At 35.1% G+C, this 27,500-nt stretch overlaps 1 protein-coding gene across 3 annotated transcripts in view; it reads right to left on the bottom strand.

Annotated features, from left to right (window-relative positions):
- The window catches only part of LOC137641560 (ATP-binding cassette sub-family C member 4-like), a 231,952-nt gene that overhangs the window by 85,197 nt on the left and 119,255 nt on the right, over nt 1–27,500 (bottom strand). For all 3 annotated transcript variants that reach the window (XM_068374240.1, XM_068374241.1, XM_068374242.1), the window contains exons 4-16: nt 23,140–23,344; nt 21,650–21,781; nt 15,850–15,940; nt 14,863–15,019; nt 14,486–14,624; nt 14,024–14,134; nt 13,572–13,643; nt 13,241–13,375; nt 12,724–12,898; nt 11,558–11,669; nt 11,048–11,231; nt 6,564–6,735; nt 4,068–4,264 (exon numbers count right to left, since the gene is read on the bottom strand). In XM_068374240.1, coding sequence (XP_068230341.1) covers nt 4,068–4,264; nt 6,564–6,735; nt 11,048–11,231; nt 11,558–11,669; nt 12,724–12,898; nt 13,241–13,375; nt 13,572–13,643; nt 14,024–14,134; nt 14,486–14,624; nt 14,863–15,019; nt 15,850–15,940; nt 21,650–21,781; nt 23,140–23,344 — 1,882 coding nt within the window. The remainder of the gene's footprint in view (nt 1–4,067; nt 4,265–6,563; nt 6,736–11,047; nt 11,232–11,557; nt 11,670–12,723; nt 12,899–13,240; nt 13,376–13,571; nt 13,644–14,023; nt 14,135–14,485; nt 14,625–14,862; nt 15,020–15,849; nt 15,941–21,649; nt 21,782–23,139; nt 23,345–27,500) is intronic.

Genomic DNA, 27,500 nt, shown 5'->3' on the forward strand with positions numbered 1-27,500 from the left:
TGAGTGAGCACGGAATTTCTCTCGTAAAAATTGAAAGATCTTACTCATTCCTGTGTTGAGATTGTAAATCCTGGGGAGCACTTGAGGATGCGCACCAAAAGGAGACAGCGCACGGGAACAGGTGAGGGCACGCAACACATACTTCTTCCCATTCGCGAAGGAATAAATAGTAAAGGGAATGCTGTACCATGGTCTTCCACTGTCTTGGGTTAGAGCTCTCTTGCTTGAGGGTACACTCGGGCATACTATTCTATCTTGCTTCTCTTCCTCTTGTTTAGTTAAAGTTTTCATAGTTTACATAGGAAATATTTATTTAAATGTCCTTGTTCACAAAATATATTATTTTTCCTTGTTTCCTTTCCTCACTGGGCTATTTTCCCTGTTGGGGCCTCTGGGCTTATAGCACTTTGCTTTTCCAACTAGGGTTGTAGCGTAGCAGGTAATAATAATAATAAAAATAATATCCCTGGCACACAACGACCTGCCAACGATTATCTAAAAGAAAAGTCAAAGATCAATATAGCCACTTAAGAGTGTAGGGAGTATGTCTGTACTCTCTGGTGGCTGACAACAAAATAATAGCTCAATGGCCTGTTGGATGGTCAGGGATTCCCCACCACTTCATTGAAGTTTCAATACCCATAGCCAGCTTTGCTGAAAACATACTCCTATTAAAGAACAAAGGTTTGTATTTGTGTTGGAAAAATGTACATTTCAATTTCAAACTTAAATTTACTAAAAGTGCTTGTAAGGTATGCAAAATCTTCTTGATGCATTCCAATTTTTTAAGTTTAAAATGTGATAATTGTTGAAAAAAATATGAAAATAATCATTTGCAGTGCTTGAAAGAAATGCAAAAAAAAAACCATGAGAAAAACTTAACTGAAACAAACCACACACTGGGCAAAAAAAGCAAAAGCCTCTGGACTACCAATGCTGTAAAAATTTTCAGAACCTGATAAGCGGGATGAAAAATGATCCCATCAAAATGCAATAACATCTACTATAGCAAACAACGAGTACCCCTACACAGTAAAAGTACTGTACACATATGCTTTTACAATGCAAAGGGTAAAGGACAAACACAACACAAAAATAAATTAAAAAAGAAAATATCATGCAAGAGGGCACACGAAGTAAAAATTAATGCATCAACCAAAGGTAGAGATTTCTCCTCCTCGATGCAGTTCAGCTGCCTGTCGCTTCTCTGGTGTTAGAAGTCAAAACAAAATAGCAACAGTATTAGTCATGCAGTAGAGCATAGTTATTTGGATGCACACATTCACATTAATAAGAAAATATATTGAAGCATCCACTATTTCATAATATTGTAAACTTATTATATAATAATTCCAGGTAGCCTAACATGGAGTAAAATAGAGCAAAGTATGATTTCTATTCAAATTACAGTACCATATAATATTAGACATAATACACTGGACTTTTTATCCGAACATTCAATTATCTTGATCTATAGGAAGCATATATAGTCTACCTTTCAATGGACATCTAACAAATCCTGCAATTTAATTTTTCTATTCTTCATTTATATTTTGCATTTTTTGTACTGTATTTATATGTACACAATGGGTCTTTAGAAGGTTAGTGATAGTAACAAACCAAAAGGTAAAGATGCAAGAACCATGTTAGTATTGAAGAAAAAGTAAATAAATAATTCAAAGTCCTCTTACCCCTCCTCATCATTCCACTTTTACACTAAATTTCCTTACTGCTGAAACTACTCCAGCAAAGTGAAAGGAAATTTTCCCTTATATATCATCTATCTACTTTTTTATGCATTAATTACAGTGCTCTAAGTTAGTATAAAAACAGAATATCAATAATAAAATTTATTTCTATACTCACCTGATATTCATATTACTTCTCCAGAAGCTCGGTTTAGATATTTACTCCCAAAGTCTATAAAGAAATCTCCTATTTTTCCTCCTTTCACTGGACACATGCCTCAAGAATAGTAATGAGACACTAGTGGTTGATGGAAAGAAGGGCCTTTGTTATTTCAGTTTCTAAGTCAAAATATTCCCTGTCCTTTTGACATCACAAGTCAGTAGGGAGGAAGGTGGACTCATGTATGTACATCAGGTGAGTATAGAAATAACCAATATTATTAACAAACCCATATTAAAATATGGGACATCAGATTGTTTTTCTAAAGCTACTTGGAAAATCTTGAAAATACAAAATTATAAATTAACTGAACTCCAAGAGGTAAAAAAAAACATCACCATCAGCCACTATAGAACCTACTACAGAGCTCAATAAGAAAACCAGGATTCTTTAAGATAATCTACACTAAACAAAACCATATGCCATTGAGCTATCTCTTTAATCTTTTCATAAAAAGATTTTTGCAAAAACTAACATGTATCTGTACTCCCAATGTCGTGAACATTAACCTTCACAGACCTTATAAAATCTGTATTCAATTCTTTGAGTTATTGAGACCAACCATCTAACTAGAAATTATATGAATTTTAAGACAGGGGACAATTTGAAACCTTATCCCTAAGAGAAAATAATTTCCGCAATTCTCCAAAAACTAGTAAACAGCTCTCACCAGACAAAGAAAGCTCTTTTTTGATACATTGCTTACATACTTTTCCGAAGACGGGTAGTGAAAAAATTGCAGCATTCTTAAAATAAAGTTTGCTCTAAAGGAAGGTAAAGAGCCACACAATCATCTTTTACTCCCAAAAGCTTACCTTAAAAGATAGTGTTTACAGTTTATTATAGATTCTTCTGAAGCCAATGCTAAAAGGAAAAGCATTTTGGCTGTGGAATCTATAAATGAAAGATTTTACAGCATTTCAAAAGTCAACCCTTTTAAATATTGTACTGTAATATAGAACCACATCCAATTAAAAAAAAAATAGACCCAATTACATGAGGTCTTTTCATACTAAAAGCTTTAAATGCATCAGTTATATTGCAGAGATGGATAGATCTAATCACAAATGACCGAGTACAGAATTCAGCATTGATCTATATATATCCCTTGAAGGCCGTGATTGGGATTTTTTTTCTTAAAAGGCTTAAGAAAATATCCGACCCATATTATCCAGCCAGTTCTTTATTTTAATTTCATTGAAAATCATAGAAACAATTGCCCGTGAAATGAACAGTGAGGCCTTCATACTCCTCACAATGGTTGAATCACAATAATGTTCCCGAAATGTTTCGCAAAGAAAATGCAGATCATGATTGCTCAAAAATAATGTTAAACAATCTAGGTAGTATTACTAAAAAAATGAAGAAGACAAGTTAACCACACTAAAAAAGCTAGTTTAAAAATCTGGAGATAAGGAATGCAGACAACCCAAAGCCGACACAGAGACTGAAAAGACAAAGGACCTTTAGCTTCACAAGCCATCAGTGGTTGCCATTAACTACTAGATTGTCTCATCACCTTATTAGAGGAATAAGTTAATTCAAAGGAAAGAAAACAGGAATTTTTTTCAGTTTTAGGGGTAAATGTTGATAAAACCAAGCTTCCTGAGAGAAGCAATATTAACATCAGGTGAGATTCATGGAAATAATTGCTTAGGTGTTCAAACACACTTTTGGGACAAATTATGTTTGATTTACAAGGTATCACTGTCAAAGCCTTTACCCATGCCCAGCAAATTAAAGTATCATAAGATTTCTACTTCGACGGTACCGCCTTTCATTTGTATATATTTTCACACAAGTCTCCTTACATGACAATACATCTTCAAATTATTTGCTTGTAAGAACTATCCCCTAGTGACCTTCTTCGTGTAAAATAACATAAAAATGTGGATGTTCATAAACCTAAAAAATATAAGACTGTAAATAATTTTCCAGAAATTAACTGTAATGAATGAAGGGTTAGTTATTGTCAAATTTCTGTTACTGGAATATTTTTATGGGATATTTAACTACCTGTCAGCTAACTGTAAAATTATGAACCTTATCATCAATAAGTTGTCCATGACCTAGGAATTCCTAAATACCAGTACAGTTTACAAATATGACACTAAATCTAAAGTAATTCATCTACAACTATTAATTTTGTGTATCATTACCTTTTTTGTATTTCTTGGAGTGTCCTGGCAGTTTTCATTTAATGATCCATTTGAATCAGAGAGATGAACTCCTGAAATAGTGAGGATATTCTCTTTTGTCAGAGAGTCATGGAGTGAAGATGTAGACCCACTGAGTGTATTATTGATGCTGTTACTAAGAGTGCGAACCCTTCGATGGAGAGAAACTGAAGAGTCAACTGCAAATATACAAATTTAAAAAATCATAGCGTGGCATATTAAGGTTTTAAAAGGTAAACAATATTTTACAATGTTAAAACTTACTACCAAAGAGAAGCAAATTAGGCTACCAATGAACAAACATATAAATTTTACACACACAAAAAAAGCTAAATTTTGGCACAGTGAATTGTTAGAATTTGAAGGGGCATGAGTTTGGTCCAAATAATACTTTTAGAAAAAAAAAAATTCCAAGAACCACATATACAAAATAAGTTGGCTATCAAACCTGGGGATTACCACAATGGACTACCCAGAATATGTAAAAGAAATATTTGTTACAGCTGTGAGCACCATATACATGGACACTTCATGAATTACTCACCAAGATCTAGATAACAAAAATTATAGGTCACAGGTATGATTAACATTCTCCACTTAGGTAACCACAACAAATAAATATCTTGTGAATGAGGAGGTTGGGTCAGAGAAAGTCCTTAAGAAAATTTCATACACTAAAATGAAAGCAAACAATATTGTGTAAAATAAGACAACGGGATTTTGCCATTGAGAACTTTAGAATTGGACTGGATTTGTGCATTTTGCCTTTACAGACAGCACTGGGGCCTGTGAAGCCATTCAGAGCCCAATTGCAACTAGGAGAAAACACACCAGTTACGCTATGAGGTAAAGGTTAGAAGAAGTTAGACAGCAAGATGTGGGAAAGGGAGAGAGAACAGAGGTGAAGTAGAATGGTATCCAATCCTTACTGGGCGAGTAATTTAGGTATTGCATAATACTATGGTAAAATAATAAATACAAGATTATCTAGCATTGAAGATAACTACATGATCCATGAATTGAGACTGGGGAGCAGACCATAGCTAAAACTGAATAAAGCATCTTATCGGTGATGCTCGATTTTTTAAGTAATGTATGCTACTACCCTATTATTACTACCATCATTTTTACAAACTAAGCTACAAACCATGAGCTAGTCAGAAAATTATTGCGTAAGGGACAGGATGCACTTCCATAAATATGAAAAAGCTTCATTAAAAAAATATTTTGAAACATGAAATATAGATATTCTCCAAGCCAAAAATGCAATAACCAGAATTTCCAGAATTGCAAGCAAAGGTTGTGGCTTCCACCCCTTGACCGCAGGATTCTCTCAATACAGTATTATACTAGTGCCATAAGCGAATTGAAAGGAAAGAAAACTGGAAATTTTCAGTTTTAGGGTAAACATTGATAGACAATCAGGTTCTCAAGGAGAAGCATTATGAATATTGGACAATTATAAAAATCATAAATTTTATCTTGAAAATTCAGTTTTTCTATTCTATTGAATTTCAAATGTAATAAAAACTTTTCAGTATAATGAACATATTCACAAAACTTAAATATTGTATAATAAAACAGAACAAAATGAATATTTGTATGAAAATGGTCAAATATGAAATAAAGGCTAAGGTCCCATTTACAAAATCTCTAAAATTAAACAAAACTATGTTTGTCTATGATGAAATGATTGAAATATTTGTTTCTTATAGTTTTATCCAAACTTAGTAGGCCTATACACAAATGACTACTAGCGTGTATTATTACATTGCATATTTTTTCATGAAAAATACCAAAAGGATTAATAGTAACAGTAAAGTAATCCAAGGAATTTTCATTTCAGTTTACCATAACTATATCACTGAAATGACTATATTAAGGCTGCTCAAATGTCAAATTCTAAGAGACCAAAAATATTCACATATTTTCAAGCTTGTGAAGGTCTGGTGCCACTAAACTCAACAAATTCAATTGGAAAACAGTAATTTAGACACGAGAACCAATGATGATAGTACAAATTCATGTATCACAGATCATTAAGGCAGGCATCCATACGAAAGTCACTGCTTTGGCTTTGCTGCCTACCCATTATACTTTGTTCGACCATGTGCACCTACAAAAGTGATTTATCTTAAAATGAACATATCACTAAAGGAAAATAAGACATTGAACTTGAACTTCCTTTTTACCGCCTAAATGGGCCCACGCGCCCAAAGAAACTATTGCCATTTAGATTGAGATGGCAGTTACCCGCTAAGGAATCAAGGATAGAAATGGAATGCAGGTCCTAAAAACACTTGACTGGTCAGTTTTGCTGGCAGGTAAGGGCTTCCTATATAACATAAGTACTAGTTAAACCATCCCCATTTCATTATCAAGGAGATGGTTAGATGTAAAAACAAATACAGGTATTCATTTTTCTCTCGCATAATAGTTCTACAATTGTTTGCAAACACATAACAGTACTCAACTTACATTTATCGCTTTCTTGAAGAGATGATACAATACCATTCTTTTTTTCAGCTTTAATGTTATTTTGCTTTGATGGTGATGAAGTTTCGTCATCCTGACCACTTGAAAGTAAGGACGCAAAGTCAATTCCACTATTGACCAACTGATTGTAGTTTCCGATGGCTTCTGTGTGACCCTGAAAGAAAAAAGACAACATGTACTATTTGACTGAGCAAAGCTTCCTTCAATAAAAAAGTTTTACAACATAAAAACTAGCGTTCATTCCTATCTTTCAAGTAATAATTGGTCAGCTGCTTCCTTTTATCTCATGTTAGGGTGCTGATAGAATTAGCTGCAGGTTGAATTGCTCTCCCTAGAGGCATCCTACTCACAACAAACTATTTGGCTTACTTCATTAAGCCTTGGAAGATAGTCAAATGGAGCAAAAGATGCTCCAATTGTCCTATGCATCCTTTGACTACCATTCTATTTTCTGTAAGAAGAGTTTTGAGTCTGTGGTATTTGAAGACCGGAAATCAGACCATACTGTACAAGATTGAGAGGGTTGTACTGGTGGAAAATTATTAAAAAAATCTATCATTTCTATACTCGCCTAATGTTCGTATTGATTCTTTCTTCAAGGTGTTTAAATGTTACTCCATCCCCAAAATAAAAATTTCCTTTTTTCTCCCCTTGCAAAAAGCCTCCCCTTCTGGAAACCATCACTCCATTTGGTAGTTGAAGTCAAAATCGAGGCTATTATTCTCTTGACATCACCGATAAGTGAGTGAGAGGGGGTGCATGCACAGTATATGAACATTAGAAGAGTATAGAAATAATAATAAAACTATTTCTATGAAAATCCCGTGATGTTCATGTTCCTGACTCCCCTACTTTGATGGACATGGGTTAGTGAAGTTAAGAGATGGGAAAGTTATGATCTACATTAATATATTCATCAACCACCTGAGACTCATTAAAAAAATAACCAATCCTAACCTGAAATAAACTTATAATGACTCCAGTTTCCATATAGGATTCCATACCTAGTCCCACTATCCACCATTTAAAACTAAATTCTTATACAATAATTAAAATTGTGAAGTTTCTCTTTGAGGAAAATAAAAGTTATAACTTAAGTTTAAGCAAATAAATTAACATTGAATTCTTATTTACACCACATCACACAGTTAACACAACAATAAATGCTCAATAAATCTTTAATAAAAAAAAACGTTTCTTTCAGAAAAAGTCAGGTAAAAATCCATTACGCACACCTTTAAGTCATTGCAAATAAAAATATTTCAAAAGAAAAATTTTTTCACAAACATAAAGATGGCGTTGCACTAACACTGAGTATAAGCCTTTATATCCTTCCTATGCCTTGAATTTAACTCACTATATGAACTTGTCACTAAACCCTTTGAAGAGAGAACCTCTGAAAGCCTAAATTCAGAAAAAAAAACAAAATTTTACTCCAATCATTGTCAACATAGAGTACAATGAAATGAAATCATCTTCCCATCCCCAAAATCACACTACGTTACAGGAAAAGACCTGCTGTCCATCCAAGCATCTACCTAATGCTAATCCTAAAAGCCATTTATATGTGATATCTCTAAATATAAAACCTTCCAAAAGTTGAAAAATTTTTTTAGATTTATCAGTACTTCTTAGATTGCTCTAATTTCATTACGTTTTCTACCATTTTGTCTCCTTTTCAGGAATGCTAAGGTGATCCAATGTTGTTTGTGACTCCCCTTCCATTTGCCTATTTTTGTGACCCCACTGCTGGCTAGTTTAGACTTGGCAGGACTTGCAAAGAAAATTATATTACGAACTCTGTTTGGATGTCAAAACACAATAAGATTTGTGTGTGTTTGTATCTGTCAGGCTATGAGTAGTGCAATATGTACTGACCCTAATCACAGTAACAGTAAGATTAATAAGCCTTTGGAAATTATCAAAAGTAAAGCAACCGGTAAGAACTGAAAGGGGTATTGAAATCTAAGAAACAGTTGAATATAGAAAGATTTGATACAGATTATGTAAAAAGAGGACTGTGTATTAAAGAGTGATAAACACAGACGACAGACTGAATAGGTTGTACTGAAATTGCAGATATCATTCAGTGCTTGCCTTTTGTACTCATTTTGAAAAATAATATTGTGGAACGTTCTGTTTTCTTTTTTATATCTATATTATTGTATTTGCCACTGGTATTATGTTTAAAAGATACTGTAGTATTGTATTGCAGTATGATACATGTTTTATATATTTGTTTGATTCATGTTGTTGTAATCAATCAAGACATTTAGTGTTCAAGTTTATTGGAATGGAAATTGGTGATATTAATTAGTTTAGGTTTTAGGTAAATAGTAGGTTGTGTTCTTTTATAATTTTGACTGCAAAATATGATGTTTTCATTATATTTGAGTATATGTTGCCATAGCATTATTTCTGAAATGCATAAGTTGAGGTTTTAAATTACTGTAATACTTAGGATACAACTGAGAAGGTATGTGATTGTATGTACGTATAGATAGTGAATAAAGGAGTTTTGACCAAAGAAAAAACTTATTTTTGGGGAGGTGTTGTGTGGTCTCTAAGGACTTTCCTGTGAAAGGATAGAACATGGAATCCAATACGACATAAACACCAATGAAATATAGTCTGCTCCCTAACAGTACCAGCCGAACTCGGTTGAGTCCCTTGTCAGGCTGGGAGGAACATAGAAAGGAGAGGTCCCCTTTTTTGTTTCATTTGTTTGATGTCGGCTACCCCCCAAAATTGGGGGAAGTACCTGGGTATATGTATGTATGTATCAATGTGCAAGGCACAGACTCAGTGTGTATAGGGGAGACCTTGGAAATTCAGGCTCAATTGAACTTGCCACAGGACGTTAGCTGAAAGTCGTTTGCTATGAGTGCACGACGTCCCAGAAAGGAACCATCGCTCCAATCCTCACCAGCGTACCTACGCCACAACAAACCCTCAACCCCCATTTGTTGAGTGTCATAAGTAGAATAAAAACTTATCTTCTTGTGATCAAAATCACTTTTAGATCATTGCAGTTAAGATAAATACCTAAACAGTAGCCAGGTCTTTTCTTCTTTCTTTGCTTTTTATCAATACAGTATAAGCATGTTCGGTTCGTGCCAGCTTCGAGTAACTGGGTTTGCTTGTTCTTTACCCTTCAAACATTTGTTGCTGTTTTCCCTACAATTTCATAAGTAATTTTACATTCCTGGAAAATTTGTCTCTTAGTAATATAAAACGGCAGTTGCCAATTACCGGCACCATTTTGGTAACTTCATTTCATCACCAAGTTCCAATTACAGTATTACATTGCTATGAATATACAGTAAATGAAGTTCAAATTTGGGTATCTACACCTTAGTTAGGCTAGCAATCGCAATAAACAATGTCTCCTTGCTCCTCTGTTCTGGCAAGCAGTACATGTTGTGCTACGTCAATTAGCCGAGTGGGAGATTATTTTGGCAGGCAAAATTCAGTAACCCAACTACCTATACACTACCACAATGAGTGTCATTAACCACAATGCATCTGTCTTGGATATGGTATCTCAGCTGACCCAAATAGGTTTACAGTGCCTGTGATTCTATTACATAGTTACCTCAAAGTCCATAACAAGGTGAAATTGCGTTCCTGTAGAAATGCAAGCGAGCCCACGAGCATGTGAACATGCGAGAGGGCAGGAGTGCACTAATCTCATCGTCTCTTGGGGCGTTCTTATTCTTTGTCTTCAGTGAAGGAGTCACTTGTACACAACTCCAATCGATCGGTCTTATAGGACTAATTCCTCCAAAAGGGGAAAGAGAAGGACAAAGCTCTTTCCTTCCGACCATCAGAGTAAAGAGAAGAAGGTGCGGCAGAGGTAAAGGCGTAACTATAAATTCTCCTTTAATCGACGGTGTGCAGTGATGTTCCACTTCTTCATTTACTGTACAAATGATATCTTCCTCACCAACTCACACTAGCAAAGGAACAAACCACAACAGGAATACTGTTAAACATGAACAAAATGTGCATATCAACAGGTCACACAAAAAAACTTAAGTCAGCTACAGTTACCATGGAAAACTGCAAAACTTATCTTCTTCCTTAATTTCCAGCACAGACACTAACTGCTAACCATTATCTTGAAGATAATACAAAAACTAAAGACAGTTGGGGGTGCTGGGAGTAATGTCTGTCTGTAGTCCCTGCCAGCCAAAAAAAAAAGTAGCCACTCTGTGTACTGGCTGTGGTGGCGGGGCTTCCCTACCACCCACCAGTAACTACTGTACAGACACATCTTTATGAATTTTGACAGCTGAACTCAGTCATGCTGAAAGTGAACTATTACAGGACGAGGACTTTTATTTGTGTAGGAACAAATGTGAATTCAGAAAGCAAAGAGGGAACTTATATTCTCATAATCTACACTTGTTTCATAACAGTTTATGTGACATCAGTAAGAATTCTCTGAAAAAAAAACTACTTGCCTCTTTTAAAACTAAAATTTGTGAAGCTGGCTTGAGATACTGCAGCTGGTGAGTAACAAGGATACGCACTTTGTGTTTCAGGTGATCCACAATGCACTGGTCAAATAAGTGTCTCCCTACATGAGTGTCTACTGCACTCAAAGGATCATCCAATAAATAAATATCAGCATCATAATATACAGCCCTGTAAAGTAAGTTCCCAAAAATAAATGGCTTTCATTGATGAACACAATTCTTAAAAATACTTTGCTTAGAAAAGTAAAATATTTCTAAATTATCATATTTCATACATTTCAAAATAAATTTTCTCTGCAATTCAGTCTATATGGCAGAATACATTAAACCTAATGACAGAATTAATCATGACTCATTAATTCCGTCTCTGACTTCATTTACTACTTCTATTCCAGGTGCATAGCATTACTTCTTGGTACTGTATCCTTCAATCTTATTACCTTCATGAAAAAATTTTCTTCTCTTTATTTAGCTTAAAATTTCATAGTAACTCACCTTGCAAGATTAACTCTTGCTTTCTGACCACCACTTAGGGCTACACCTCTTTCACCAACCATAGTCAAATCTCTCTCGGGCAACTGTTCCAAATCTTGCTCCAAGGCACAAACTGTGATAAAGTTTTTAAACATTATTAATTGAAGTGCAGTAGTAAAATAAAATATATTGAAAATCATAACAAAATAATTTCTCAGCATTGTTTGATTCACAAAAAAACTCATTACTGTACTTAAGAGGCGCAACTCTGTACCATCGAACCTATGTTATTTTGGGTGTCATTTCAAAATGAATCTACTGTACTTTTTTATTTCTCATCCACTGATGGAGGAATAAGCTTGTGATCTATTTTGACCCTTGGAATTTCAATTTCGGCAATAAAGAATGTTCTGATATACTGTACAAAGTTATTGATAGATATGAATCAACCATTAATTTCACCATGCAAAATAAATATGGCCTGTCAAGACAAAATAAAAAACCAATGAAAAATCATGATAGAGGTGGCTGAAAAAGGGATATTGTTTACAGGACCACTATTTATCAAAGCCTGTTTCTAGCAAGGACAAAAATTTATGGATATGCCATGATGTAAAGGATTTTCTTACTTCAGTTGCTTTTTATTAAATGATGAACAGCGCACAAATTCCCGGAAGTTTCCCAAGAATCAGTGGTAAGAGTAAGACATTGTACTCCTCTGTCCTCCAAGCCCCCCCTCCCCCCCTCCCCATCTGTCAAAGGAACCAAATCCCATACACTGAAATTAAATCCCCCCACAGGATTTCACCCCAGGTTGTTCCTAGTACCCCAGGCATCGGGGGGTTGGGGCCAGTTCTAAATATCTAGATTCTAAACAGGTATACAATTCTTAATAAATTTTAGATGGAAACTCCTATAGTACTGTTGGCAGTAAGGAAAGAGGATTGGCTGCTATCAATTTGGACTATTCATTCATACTTAAGGAGGCTCCTTTGATTAACAGGCTTCTCAAAAATATATTTATAAAACAGCCTAGCTTTTGGACTTGGGACTGCCCTCAGATATTCACCAGGGTGATGGCTCCAATCTCAAAATAGTTAAGATTTCTGAGCATCAGGAGATATCACTTTTTATGAACACTTTTGCAATACTTCTAGACAGTGTCTCAGGCACTCTCATTTACTTACCTCTTATAACTTCGTTATATCTCTTTTCATTAAATTCTTGTCCAAACAAAATGTTCTGCTTTACTGTTCCTGAGAAAACCCATGGCTCTTGGGAAGCATATGCTACCTTGCCTCTAACTGAGATGGAACCTGCTTTGGCTGGTAACTCTCCCAGTATGGCATGTAGTAAAGATCCCTGATAATATAGAAAGAATTCTGTAACTAAGAATATGAATTGTTTGTACTATTGTTTTTATCTAAAGAGGTCAACTGAATTTAAGTTTGTCAAATAATTTTGTAACGATCACTTGCTAAAAAAGTTATGTTAAAAATGAGAAAACTTAACCATAAACATCAAAATATATAAATATGGACAATGGAGAAACAGTCAAACCCAAATAAAAAATTCCTGATTACAAATGTTTGAAAGAACTAAAAGTCTTTAATCAGTATCACATACCTTAAAGATAAAAGCATGGAATTATTGTTTAGATTTAATCAAGAAGCTCAATAGATTATGACAAACATTAACACTAACCTTTCCTGAGCCAACAGGACCAATAACAGCCAAGAGTTCTCCCGCTTTCACAGAACATGTCACATTGGTTAAGGTATTTTCTTCAGTGGCCTCACTCCACTTGGCACTTAGTCCTGAGACTGTCACACCACAGTCCTGAAAAAATTACATTCCTAAAATGAGCATATTCCAATTCTGAAAGTAAGAATGAAGTAGTACTTTACAACAGATGTGTAGGCTAGTGGGGTTTCTTTATTCCTTATCAATAGAATTTTTCTTGATATAATGCTTCACTTAATTCAACACTTGAATTAAAAAATAAATTTTTGTAACTTATCTAAATATTTGTTACCTTTAGCTTTGGTCGTAGATTAGATTTCTGAACCCTATTTGTGTCTTCTAATTCCTCCATTTCTAAGAAATCCTGTTTGAGGAAGAAGAAATTTTGCATTACTGCATTTAGTTTTACCTTTCACATTTTCTCACCAAAAAGCCTGGCAAAGTCTTCTGTACACCATCTAAATATGAACTGGAAAGTATAGTATAAAAAAAAATTACCATATCTTATTTTGAATTATAAAATTATACCTAAAGTCGCTTACTTCAGTATCAGATGCAGAAGGAATATACAAAATGTTATGCACACTATTATACATTTAACTTAAATTTTTAATAAGTGTGGCTACAAAATGCTTCCCCTATTTACCTTATTAATAAAAGACAAAGACATCTGAAATAAACGTTTTCAAATTTGAATGAAAGGACATTAACACTGCAAGTAACTATATTTTAAACAATACACACCTGAAGTCTTTGGCATGATATAAGAGTTTCAGATCCCATAGCAATACCAAATGGGAAGAACAGTGTCATCACCAGCCTTACATTGTTAATCAGTGAAGTTGTGACGAATACCTAAAGGAAAAAAAAAATACAAATATATAGATAATAGCTTTCTTCTTACCATGTAGCATTACCCAAAACTCAAAATGTATCTTAATAGAAATGGAAAGATAATACAGTATGCTGAAGGAAATAATACAGTACAATGAAATGAAGTTCATCATTATCAAATATTTATCACTGGAAGAATGATAAACTTCAAATTACATTGAATATTTTTTCCTTCACTTCTATAACAGTAGATTATCAATCTCAGTAGAATTTTATCATATACCTTTTTAACATTAAGTGAAATATCAAGTTACTAAAATGGGCCTCTATTCACATTAAGAATGTTTTAAAATTTGACAACTGAAAACTCACCTTTTCTGCTGTGAGGACATTTCCTGTAAGAACGTAAGTCAGTAATGCCAAAAACACTATGACTTTGGAAGATGTAAAGAAGAGAGACATGTTTACAGCACGGTAATAATTTGTTTTCATGACGACATCAATTTCTGATCTGAAATGGTGCAAAGGAGCTTCATTAAAACTAATGATTATAGATATATTGCATTAAGGCAAAAATTACACAATTAAAATGAAAAAGTTAATTAAAGTATCATAAAAATATTGAACATACCCTTATCAAAAACAAAACCATTTCAAAATATATATCAGACAGAAGAATTATCTAAACTGGAGTTTTGGCCCTTTTCTAAAACTTTCTTAAAGAAAAATCGATGGAATCTGACACTTACTTCCGTGCTTTTTCTATAAGAGCAGTGAATGGTTTCTCCCAGGTATACATCTTAATTACTCTCATTGCATTGATAATTTCATTCATAATACGGACTCTTTCATCTGTGCGATGTGCTGTAGCCAGTCTTAGGCGGGAAAATACCTGGCCCATCCAGCCTGGAAAATCAAACACATGCATCATAATTATCAAAATTAAACTTAAAAATTGTTAAATGATAAAACTAAATACTTCTCTATTGCCTTGGATATATATACTCTCGTGTAACAATACAGAACTACAAGCTACATGACTTATTTTATGGTCCAGGCTTTCAACTTCTCACGGAGAAAATCTGAAATAGGAACTAGCATCTAGACATAATTGTCTGAAAGTGTTCTTATAAACCTGAAAGAAAAAAAAATTAACTAATGATGACATTACAGTACCTATTAAACTCTGAACTACTTTTATGACTTGTGCCTATACATTTAAAAGAATTACAAAATTGAAAAAAATATAAATTTATTTGTCCATAGAAGCAACTCTTATCAAAATTTTCTGTGGGGGTTTATGGCAGCTAAGTTTTAAGGAAAGAGTTTACTGACTCTTGCATTCATACCTTAAAACAGCCAGTAAAGATAAAATAAGAGAGGCAAGCAGTGGTTGTCCTAGAAAACCACTTGATCTTACAAGCTAGAGTTATCGCAGCAATCAAATTCAGAACACGGTTTCAAATAATAGGTATTTGGATCTAAATAGAAATTCAATTAAAAATAAGATGCTACCGGTGCCTTTCTACAATACAACTCCATTCACCCTGTACCCCCAAAAATACAACATGGGGTCCTACATATTTGCAGAATTAACTGAGAACATCTGAACAGGAAGCAACATTAGTAACAGGAAATGCTATCATAACAAAACAAGTTATTTCAAGAAAAATTCAAATAATGAAACTAGAAGGAAATGGAAAAATCTAAAGACTAACAAAATATGATATACTTACTTTGAAGAGGAACAAAAAGAATCAATAGCATTATCCCAGCTAAGCAAGAGGGTCCTATTTCCTTCCATAAGATCCCCAGCACAATCATAGTCTGTAAATAAAAAATTATGGAAAGGGAATAAAATATAAATTACATAAATTACATAAAAAATGTAAACCTTTAACCATCTTAATTCCACCACCTCACTGAAAAATTTGTCACTGAAGGGAGTTGAACTCCCAGATATAAAATACATCCAATGATGCTCAAAGGGTTACATCCAATCAAAAACTTCCGATATCGCCTGCATGAAATTCAATGACAGTACAGTGTAGTCAGGCACTAACTTACACAAGGGGGTTCTAAACATTCACACAAAATGCAAAAAATTAGTGAATTTGAAATGCATATATATATTGAGATTGCATCCCTGTACAGTTTAGGTACAGTATACTGTATGCATATAAAACACATTTATAACTAATACACATCTACATGTATAAATTATAAATACCTCATAATACCAAAACAATATACTGTATAGAATACAGTAATGTTACATATTGACATACTGTTTTCTTTACCCTATCAATCCCACCCAGCACACAAACATATCACAACCCATAAGCCCTTATTTTAATGTCTTAACTTATATTCACACAAAAACTATTAGTGGTAAGAATTTTAAATAATTCCTATTTTCCAATGATATACAGTCATCCCTCAATTTTTACGGGGATTCGGTAACAGAGACTGCAGTGAATCAAAACAAAAACAAACAAAAATTAGTGCCATAAAAATTATTATTACTAGTTAAGCTACAACCCTAGTTTGAAAAGCAAGATGCTAAGGGCTCCAACAAGGAAAATATCCCAGTGAGGAAAGGAAATGAGGAAACATATTCTGAAAGCACCCTCAAGCAAGAGAACTCTAACCCAAGACAGTGGATGACCATGGTACACTGGCTATGGCATTACCCAAGACTAAAGAACAATGGTTTGATTTTACAGTGTCCTTCTCTTAGAAGAGCTGCTAACATAGCTAAAGTTTCTTGTACCCTAACTAAGAGGAAAGTAGCAACTGAACAACTACAGTACAGATGTTAACCCCTTGAGTGAAGAGTTTTTCGGTCAAGTTAAGTGTTGTCATGTGTATGAGGAAAGAGGAGAATTTGTAAAGAATAAGCCAGCTATTTGGTGTATGTATAAGCAAAGGAAAAATGAGCCATAACCAGAGAGGGATCGAAAGTAGCACTACTGTATCTGGCCAGTCAAAGGACCCAATAACATTCTAGCAGAGTATCTCAATGGGAGGCTGGTCACCACCCTCACCAGCTAACCGCTCCTTACTTACAGTAGTCTACCACCATAGAAAATTCACTGCATATAGTTTCCACATAATTCACTCACTACATTCTAGTTATATTTGCAACTAAATTAACCACCTATGAATTCAAATCTATTTTCTTCACAGTCCCAAATAGTTGTAATTTAACTTGAGCTTATTTCTTTCAATGTTTATTTGTTTGATTCTCACTTTTTTCTACACAAAGATAAACCTTCATCCTTCAATAAGAAATTGATTCAAGCACAGCTGGAACTCAGCAGTAGCCGTTAGTTACCGGATAGTGGCGGAGAAGCCCTGCCCCTTCTGCCAGTACACTGAATAGTCACTTTGATTCTTGCCGCCGACCAACACTTATGTGCTTTCAGCATCCATTTAAACTTGGCTGTTTTGAATTTTTTTTTTCTTTCTAAAGAGTATGTGTATGCTTGTCTACGACAAAGGCCAACATGCAGATCTGCTCTAGCGTGTCGGGAAAATTTGGCTCTATAATGAGCGTCAAGGGAGGTGGATTTTCATTCTTTGAGCCACCTGGAATCCCCCTGTAAGGAGTGTAGGGAGTGGTCACTCTTACAGTGGCAAGAGTATGGCAGGAGATGGTAGAAGGCTGCAAAGCGAGACTTTTGGCAGAACCCTTGAGGGTTCCCCAGAGAAGACAGCACTAAAGAAGAAAGTTCTCTTTCTTGCAAGAGACACTGTCATTTGTTTCCTCATGATGAGCAAACTAGCCCTCGCATAATTGAAGGGAGGTACGCTGCTCTTGCTCGCTCTTATAAGCAACATGTCTCCATGTACTTAAAGGAGTTGGACCTTTATTCTTCTGCTTCTGATGGACCTAACCAGACCTTGTATGTGGTCAGCGTACTCAAGTTTCGAGGGCACTACAATGGCATGCTCCTTCTCTGGAACACTTACCACTGATGTGTAAAAGAGATCTCGCGATCCAAGGGATTCGTCCTTGGGATGCACAACGATGGTGAGCTCTCACTCTGACACTCTCAACGCTTCCGCCAACATAATTTCTCATGATCCTATAGATTCACATATGATGCATACGACAATGATGCTCTATCACTCTAGCTTGTGTTCATGATCCTAAAAGTTTGCCTATGACAAGCACGGCTATGATGTGCTCTCATACTACCATGGTTAATGTTAGCACGCAATACAGGACATTTTCTCAAGATCCTAAGGATCTGTGCGTGCCTCTCTTTGCTCACCCAAGAATAAGAGATATTATTTCGTCTTCTGAACGGATGATCGTGATTTCAGGCAAATTTTTTTATGATTGCAATACATTTGACAATGATAGACATGCGCATTTGAATCATTCGCCTAGGCACACAGTTTGCTCGAGTGCTTTTGATACACTTTCACCCCTTTTATTTCTATATATATACTGTATGGGATCGATAATAAATTCTCCTACAAGTGCACAAATTTCGCTCACCCTTAGCACAGCTCGATCCCCATTGAAGGAATCAGAGGTGGGCTTTTCAACCCAGACACCTGGCCTTTGCCTAAGCATCATAGGATTCAGGACTTTTGCTCTTCAGACCTTTAGATTTTTCCCACGAGCTACATTCGGGTGGCCTGCAACAACATCTTCCTTGCAGACAATCGCGAGTAACATCTTTGGCGTTAGAGCCTCGCCCACAAATGCATAGGCAATCGAAATTGAAAAGATGCATTTCCTATGTTAAAAATTAAAGACTGTCACCAATTGAATTTGTCTATAGATGGCCCTTTCACAGCACCGATCCATCTTTGGAGCATTTTTCATCTAACAAATACCTTCATACCCAGTCTCCTGAAGTTGTTGCACAATCAGAAATGACAAAGGATTCTTCTTTACCCTTTTCCAACAGATCCAAAATGGGAGAGTAAAGAAACCAAAAAGATGGCCAAGAGATTGGCTGACTCTCCTAGGTCTTCTCATAAGACAGATCCTGATTATCCTTCTTCTCGTTCGTCACCTGGTAGGCGAAGGAGTGCCTCCACAAAGGGCAAAGTTTTGCCCGCGAGACCTTTAAGTTCTCCACATAGGGAAATTCCAGATAAGTTTTAATCCCCGACCCTCTTTGACAACAGCTGGCTACGATATTCAAACAGGAAGACAAGAAACAGTATAATTCCTTTCCAGAGAGGAGAGGCTTCTCCCAAGGAGAAATCTCCCCTTATTCCAAAGAACAGTTGTCGTAAGCAGCCAGTCCAGATTGCTCTATGTCTGAGGAGGCGAAGTTAGTCTTTCTATACGCAGGTCTTTTCCCTGACTAGGAGAGTTAATGGTTTTGGCGAAGCCTCTAGATCACCGATCAAAGACAGGAAGTGGTAATAGACAGACTATACCTCACTCCCCAAAGATTGAGAAAATTACTAGAATTCCCCTAGTCTGAGCTAATTAAGGAGACATTTGACAAGGTTGATACGCATGTATCGGCTCACATAGACTGCTTGAAAGCAGGCCAATCATCTAAAATCCTGCTGCAAGCTTTTCTGAGGCAGAGGCGCTATTACACAACACATGACTTTCATCCCTCTCCTCTTTCCTAGCTCAATCAATTTTGCCCAACAAACTAGCTGCTCAGCACATTACAGTAATAGCTTTGCAGGCCTAAAATATGAAAGCCGCAGCTATATCTTATTACTCTGCAGGCAGCCTCATGGTTGGACCACTGATCAGGTACTGTGGGATACATAACCTCGAACTCACACCTCTCCAATGCAGAGATGAAGAGGCTGTTCATATACCATACTTTGTCTGGGGTGAAAGCTATTGAGTATTTGGTAAACCAGGCAATTAACCAGCGAGCCAAATAGATTTTAAAGTGAAGCGCAGTTCGAAAGGCAGGGAGACCAGAGGGAGGTACTGAACCTTGGAAATCCTTTGCTCAAGGGTCATTCTCTGTTCCCCTAGATGAGGTAGAACTGACAGTGGATCAGAGGAGAAAATCCAATCAGGATTCACTTCTCCACTGGGTGGGGTCTCTTAGGATGCTACAACCTTCCATCTTCAATAACCGTACTAAGCCATCTCCTCTGTCTAGGCAAGCTCTCAGACCAGCCCCTCGACGGGAGCAAATGGAGACAAGTAGACATGGCCCCAGAACCAATGCATGGGTATCTAAAAAGCTTTTTGATTATGGTCAGCCATTTAGCCAATAATGGAGAAAATACCAGAATTGCTGAGGAAAAGGTAACCAAGGCATTTGATCACGCTAGGGCTGGTTATACCCCTACTCAATCACCTCCAGTGGGGGATGCCTGGCACAGAATGGATGAGGTGGCGGTTTCACAGGGCAGAGCAGTGAATGGTGGATGTGCTTCAGTTTGAAAACTGTTTTCCATTCACCAGCTCTCCCCCTCCCCTCATTACAGCTCTGATAATGTGGTCTTACTATCGCCCAGGAGGGGATAAAGACTTTTCCTTTCAGTTGAAGGTGTAAACTATGCTGTTAAAGGGCCCTTTACACGAAGTTTCAGAAGAGTCTCCGGGCTTGTTTAGCTGTCTGTTTCTGGACTAAAAGGCCTGAAGGGACTGAAGACCAGTAATAGATCTCTCAGCCCTGAAGAAGTTCAGCTACCAGACTTAATTGAGGATGAAAACGTCTAGCACAGTCAGGCACCGCCTAAGGACGAACAACTTTTATGATTTCCCTCAATCTCATGAACTCGTACTTCCAGATCCTCCTAAATCATTCTTCAAGAAAGTATCTATTCTTTGTCCTAGGGAGCAAAGTCTTTCAATTCAAAGAGTTTTGTCTCAGGTTGTCCAAGGCCCACTGGGTATTTACTAGGGTATTCAAGTTGGTGTCGGCACAGACCCATACTAACGGAATTCATCTGATGCTGTACTTACACAACTGGCTAATAGTCACCTGATGTTCATATACATGTCCACCATTCTCGCCTCTGACTGGTGATGTCACGAGGATAGAGAATACATTAGTTTCGACTAGAGACTAAAAAGACAAAGAGTCTTTGTTTCTTCATAGATTCACTTCTTGCCATTAACTACTATTGTGTCTCATTACATTACTAGAGTCGTGCGTCTATTGAAAGAAAAGAAAAGGGGATACAGTATCTTTTTATCATTTTAGGCGTAAATTCTAATAACCCGAGCAACCAGAGGAATAGCAATATGAACATCAGGCGAGTAAAGAACTGCACAAAAAATTTATTATAATAATTTTGTTTTTACCAAATTTTACACAACAAAGAATATTTTTTCCTTGTTTCCTTAGATGGCAGTATAATTTACCTTATCTAGCCTGAAGAAAAATATTCTTACCCAAGTGGCAATTTCTTTTACCTGTCTTGAAATGGCAGAGTATTGTACCCTAATCTTACCTGAAGCACCAGTTTAACCAACATAAACTGCCTTGAGGCCATATCCTATCTCACCAAAGTTCATGAAATGGTTTTCTGTTTTATCAAATCACACCTAAAGCAGACACAGATTCAGCCAAGCCTTACCTGAAGTGGTCCAATCCAAAGGTAGTGCAAAAAGATAATGCTGGTGTCGAACCGATTCACATCATTTGACAGGAGATTAACCAGCTGCCCAACAGTTGTCTTCCCTAAGGCTGCTTTACTTAATCTTAATGCCTAGAGTAATAAATTAAAACTGAATCACAGAGCAAAATTACTTCACATCATTAATATTTAATATGTAGGAGCCAATAAATACAAAAAGTTAAGAAAATACTTTCTGGAATAAGTAATTCAATAACAATTATTATTTTGCAGTAATATAAGAAAATATTCATTGTACAGTACATGCAGTTTTAAAATTCAAATAAGGAACCAAATGTTTTTGACAAGCATGCAATTAAAGTCTAGAAAAATTAATGAAATAATTATGTCTTAGGCATTCCATAGAGTAATAAGAGTATATCACCTAAAGCATGTTAAGAAATCATATTTAAGTAATGATTAAAATGTTTGCAGCTTTTTTCTAAATTTGACAGGAAAAAATAAAATTAATTACGAAAAACAAACTACAAAGTAGTTGAATATATGGTAAATGAGCTACACATGCACAAAAAGATGAACAAATAAAAGTTAAGAATACATGAAAAAGAATAGTAGAAGTAAACACAATTAAGAGACAGTACATATAAGAATTAGAGTTTTTAACCAAAATTTACAAAAGGAATACAATCTAAAGTATATTTGTGTCTGCTTTACCACTAACTTAAGAAATAATTCAAAAAACTGAGATTAGCAACTGAACAACGCAATTTAATAATTAGATATTCCTATAGATTTTCCTGATACAGTAATAAAAAAATACTATGCTTAATTAAAAATTGACATCGCAAAAAAATAAAATTGAATATGGTTGATGAAAAAATCCAAAACGTTTTATAATACAGTATGTATTACTAATTGCTTGTTACTAAGACAGTTAGCATAATCTGAGGGATAAATTTATGTTGCAGGTAAAACTTAGAAACTGCTTGTAATCTAAATGGTTAGTAAAATCTGTGAGAGATACTTAAGCTGAAAATACATCCCAGGGAATTGATTAAAGAAAATCTTTTTTTAGGGAGAACTTTGTTTTACCACCTCTACTCTTATCTGCATGCTTTGATAATCTTGCAACAGTTAACTGCAAAGTGCAAAGTAGATAAAGGATAAAAATCTAAGTTTTCATAGGTCAGGGCCAAGCAGGTGTTAGAAAGATAATTCATAAATAGAATGAAAATTAAGTACTATGCTATTATGATTTAGATATTCAATAAATGTTATTTTACAGTGTAAGCAAAACCATTGAAATAGTGTAAAGGTCAGATTAATAAAAATCTGTGAGTTTACACCCCCAAAGAAAGAGAGAGAGAGAGAGAGAGAGAGAGAGAGAGAGAGAGAGAGAGAGAGAGAGAGAGAGAGAGAGAGAGAGAGAGAGAGAGAGACACACGTGCTAAGTACAGTAAAAAGAAACAGCACCCGCCCAACACCGGTACCTTTCTGTATATCATAGAGCAACTTGCAACTCTAATCTGCATGCCACTGTGTTGAATACCAAAGAAAAAAGGATGATGTGAGAATATATAAAGCAGTGATCCCATAACCACTCCTGTACAGAACAGCCAGCCATGAAGTTCAGTGTAACCTTTCTCCCCATTGAAATAGCGGATCATTCCGCCCAAGCAGAGAGGCTGACCTATTCTGAAAAATACAAGCAGGATTCCCGTCATTTATTGCACTGTGGTGAAAAATTACATTTAAATAGATTACCAAGAAATATTAGTAATTACTGTAATTGTAAAAGACCAGACAAATCTACAAGATTTTATGCAAAACTGTCTTTGTTGATTAGAATAAATTGAAGATCGTGTTGAAATACTCTAAATTTTATATGGTATTCCAAACTGTTTTGAAAAGAAATTATGAAGATGGCTTTTCATATATGGAAGTACTTTACACATATAACAGATGCTGGTAAAAAAAACTTTTCATGTGTATTGCACAAAGAAATTGAAAATTTGTCAAGTTTTTCTCTTTCGAAAAAAAATAGTGCTATATACACAAAATTGGAAATTTCTTCCTTTGCATTATACCATTTGTAGTTAACCATTAATTTTTGTTAGATGAAATTCTCACTAGAATACATGGAAAATATTTTGTTAATTCACCTTTTTTCATCTTAAAATCTCATTTAGTATTCGGCCAGCATCAAATTAATGATGCAACCCCAGGTATACAGTATATATGGTTACCAAAGTCAATAACTCTCATTAGAAGTCTGGTGTGCGTGGCAGTGAGTAAAAAGGAGGTCTGAAAGCAACTGAATGAGTGCTAGTAATAGAAGAGGTAATATGAATTATTAAATTTCACAGATTTCCAAACAATTGAATGATGTATTTCAACTATTGTGATCTGAAGATTAAAAAAAAAAAAGTGTATCACATTCAAGTCTTACTGAAATATCTTTTATTAATAAACCTTTCCAATAAAGCTCATGCACAAAAGATTACTTGAAAGGTACTCCACAGTTCACCATAACTCAATACTGTACACAAAATAAATTAGGTCCCCATAGTAGAACTTATTACCAAATTAGTAAAGTTACAATGCATTGCAATAAGATTTTTATATTGCCTAAATTTGGTTGTTACAAAAACTGTTTTAATAATAAAAATTATATTAAGGTACACTAGGAACACTGAATCTTGTAATAAAGATGTATGGCAGGGTACCAAGCTGGTTAGTCTATTGCTGTTTGAGTTGGTATGTTTAACGAGAATGATGTATGAGGTAAGAACCAATGTACTGACAAAATATGGGAAAGGCATTCTCTAATGAGGCTGGCTTTCATCAAGGTTCAGCTCAGTGTCCAATCCTGTTCCTTGCCATTATAAACACGTTGACATATGAATTAAAGGAAAATTAAGACTTTTAGGAACTGATGTTTATAAATAATTTAGTCAATATAGAAAACACAAAAAAAGAACTGAAAGAAAGGATTCTAACATGGAAATGAGTTCTAGAAAAGAAAGAATTGAAGATGAACATTAAAAATATGTACCTATTGGTTAGTAGTAGAGAAGGTCATGAAAAAGTAAACATTCACATAGAATAAGGTCCAGTGCTAGATCAGAACAATAACTTTAACTTTACTTGGGATCAATAATAACAGGGGAGGGAGGTACTGAGTAAGCAGTGAGATGGCGAATGAAAGAAGCATGGCAAGGACGGAGAGAAGTAACTGGCATTGTTTTAGACAAGAAAGTGCCATTAAGGCTTAAAATGAAGATCTATAAGGCCGTTATCAGGCCCATACTATTACAGTATATGAGATGGATTGCTGAAATATTATACTTAAAAGGAGGGAGATTCAAGATATACCGTAAGAAGAATGGATGGTATATACAATGGAAAGGAGAAGGCTAGGGGATTCATCTAAGATAATATAGTAAGAAGGGAGGAGGAGGAACCAATCAAGAAAGCTAAAAACATGCCAGTGATGAAGGATTTGGGGCATCTGCAGAACAGATGGATGATTATGGGGAGGAGGGATATGGAAGTGGTACTGGGGGATGAAGGTGCAATGAACAGATATACAGTATATGGAAAACGTTGACTTGATCAGCCAACCTTGTTATACAGAAGGACTAATAAGGTCGAAAGGTAAAGACTATAACGACGACGAAATTGGCACAGCTATCAGTCCATTTCTGAAGTCAGTTGTTAATAAATCAGTCCTAATCCAACCCTAAATTAAATACCTTTCTAAATCCTTTTATATTGCACAAGAAAGCTATCTATTACGGTCCCGTTAAATAAACTCAAGTTTAATATCTTATATAAAAAATACATCTAACATTTAAAACACATCTGTGATAAAATACAAAATATTTGATACATCAAAATATTCCACTATTTCATGAAATCTAGTTTATTCCTTATTGCCTTACTATTATATTTGATTTGATTAACTTCAAAAAGTTCTTGGCATCATATAATATTTTCATGACAAAAGATAATAATTATAACAGATGATTCTGGATTCTTAAAATTAATGTTCTTGATCTGCAACAAGTACATTATACAGTATGCCGTTTGACAAGTAAACTATCACAACAACCATCAAATATTAGTTATTTTGATATAAAGTTTCATGTTGATATCCTCAGGTCTTAATTTGATATTACCTTTGCATCATTATATACTGTGCATGCATAGAAATCTATGCAAGTTGATTTAACTTCAAGATTATTTTTCTAATTCACAACCCCACTGAAGTTTTGTTCATATCTAAACTCATGAAAACTTATGAAACCATTCTAAAAAAAAAACAGAAGAGTAAGAAATACATACTTCTTTATCATACCTATCTCTTCATATCTTTCATGAAAGTAAGTCAAACAGAATCTCTCTGTTTCTATAAATCTGTAGAGATCCTTCAACAATCATAAAAAATATATATTCTTCTAATTTTATTAGTATTCCATATTCTTTTAGATTAAAAAAGTAAATCAGACAGGTCTCCAAATACAACTGTACCTCCACTTTTGGTTTCAATCAAAGTTCTAACTCCACTATAGATCTTACCTTAAATTTCAAAATTCTCAAAAAAATTATTTTAACTATCATAATTCTGTAGTTTTTCTTCAAGTACTTTTTTAGCAAGTATCTTCATGTAAGTCATAGTAAAATGCCGCAAAAAACCAAGTGACCTCATTATGATTACCAGTACACTCAAGCTATGGTTTATGGTACTTTTCCGTAAGAATACTTATAGAAGCTCTAATCTGAAATATTTTTGGTACAGACTCATTTTGGAAGATCTTTAAATGAATATGAAACAAGGTAGTACACAACTCCTTATGCAAGTCTCATTCTAAAAGATAATTTAATTAAAAATGTATGCTCTCTCAATCTACTAAACCTCAACAAGCATTAGATAATCAATACTTATATGACCGACTGTCTAATAATTGTGCGTGTGAAGTTGCAAATAACTAAAACAATTTACTTTCAGCAAGCAGAACATATTTCTCAAATGCAGACTTTGTTGAAGGCTAATCAAATTCAAAGATACATCTACAAACCCAAACACCATTCCAAAAGAGATATTTACGAATGACCTATAAATTTCCAAGTAATGTTGCTATGAAAAATGTTACAACCAACCCATCTCCTCTAACTACAATCCTTGGAGCACCATCTACAACCATAGGCATATGTAACGAGCCTACTCTACCATCCACCACTTGCTGTGTGCAAATTATACACTTTCAACAACCTACCTTTCTGTAGATAATAGAACATGAGGCCGTCCTGGCATGCAGGCTGATGCAGCGGCATTTAAAGTAGAAAGGGTGGTAGACAAATATGTGCACGACAGCAATACCTACAATGGTCACTGCACATATCACCCCTGAGGTGAAACTCATTTGAGATTGGTTGTCAAAGTATCTTATCAGACCGCCCAGCATCACAGGCTGCAAAATCCTGCAACAGCATTTTCTTTACAGGCCAGAGCATGTGGTAATTACCCACCATAGGGCCAGCAATGATTCTCACCTCGAGTTCAGAACAATGACCTCTACTTCAATAATCTCATAACAAAAGAAAACGAGACTTGACCCAACATTGGTCTGGTAAAAATTCTTACCTTGATCTTTACTTTGTTTCAAAACTAATGAAATGAATTATTACTCTCCACCATTGAGCCAACAATAATTCTTACCTGAATCATAAAAGAATAACTTCTACTTCAACAATCCCATTTCTGTAGTAATGTTAATAAGATACCAATCACCAATGAACTGGTAATACATTATATCAAGTTAAAGGCATTACATCTAATCTAGAAATT

This window comes from Palaemon carinicauda, chromosome 5 (genome assembly GCF_036898095.1).
Source record: "Palaemon carinicauda isolate YSFRI2023 chromosome 5, ASM3689809v2, whole genome shotgun sequence".
Classification (NCBI taxonomy): domain Eukaryota; kingdom Metazoa; phylum Arthropoda; class Malacostraca; order Decapoda; family Palaemonidae; genus Palaemon; species Palaemon carinicauda.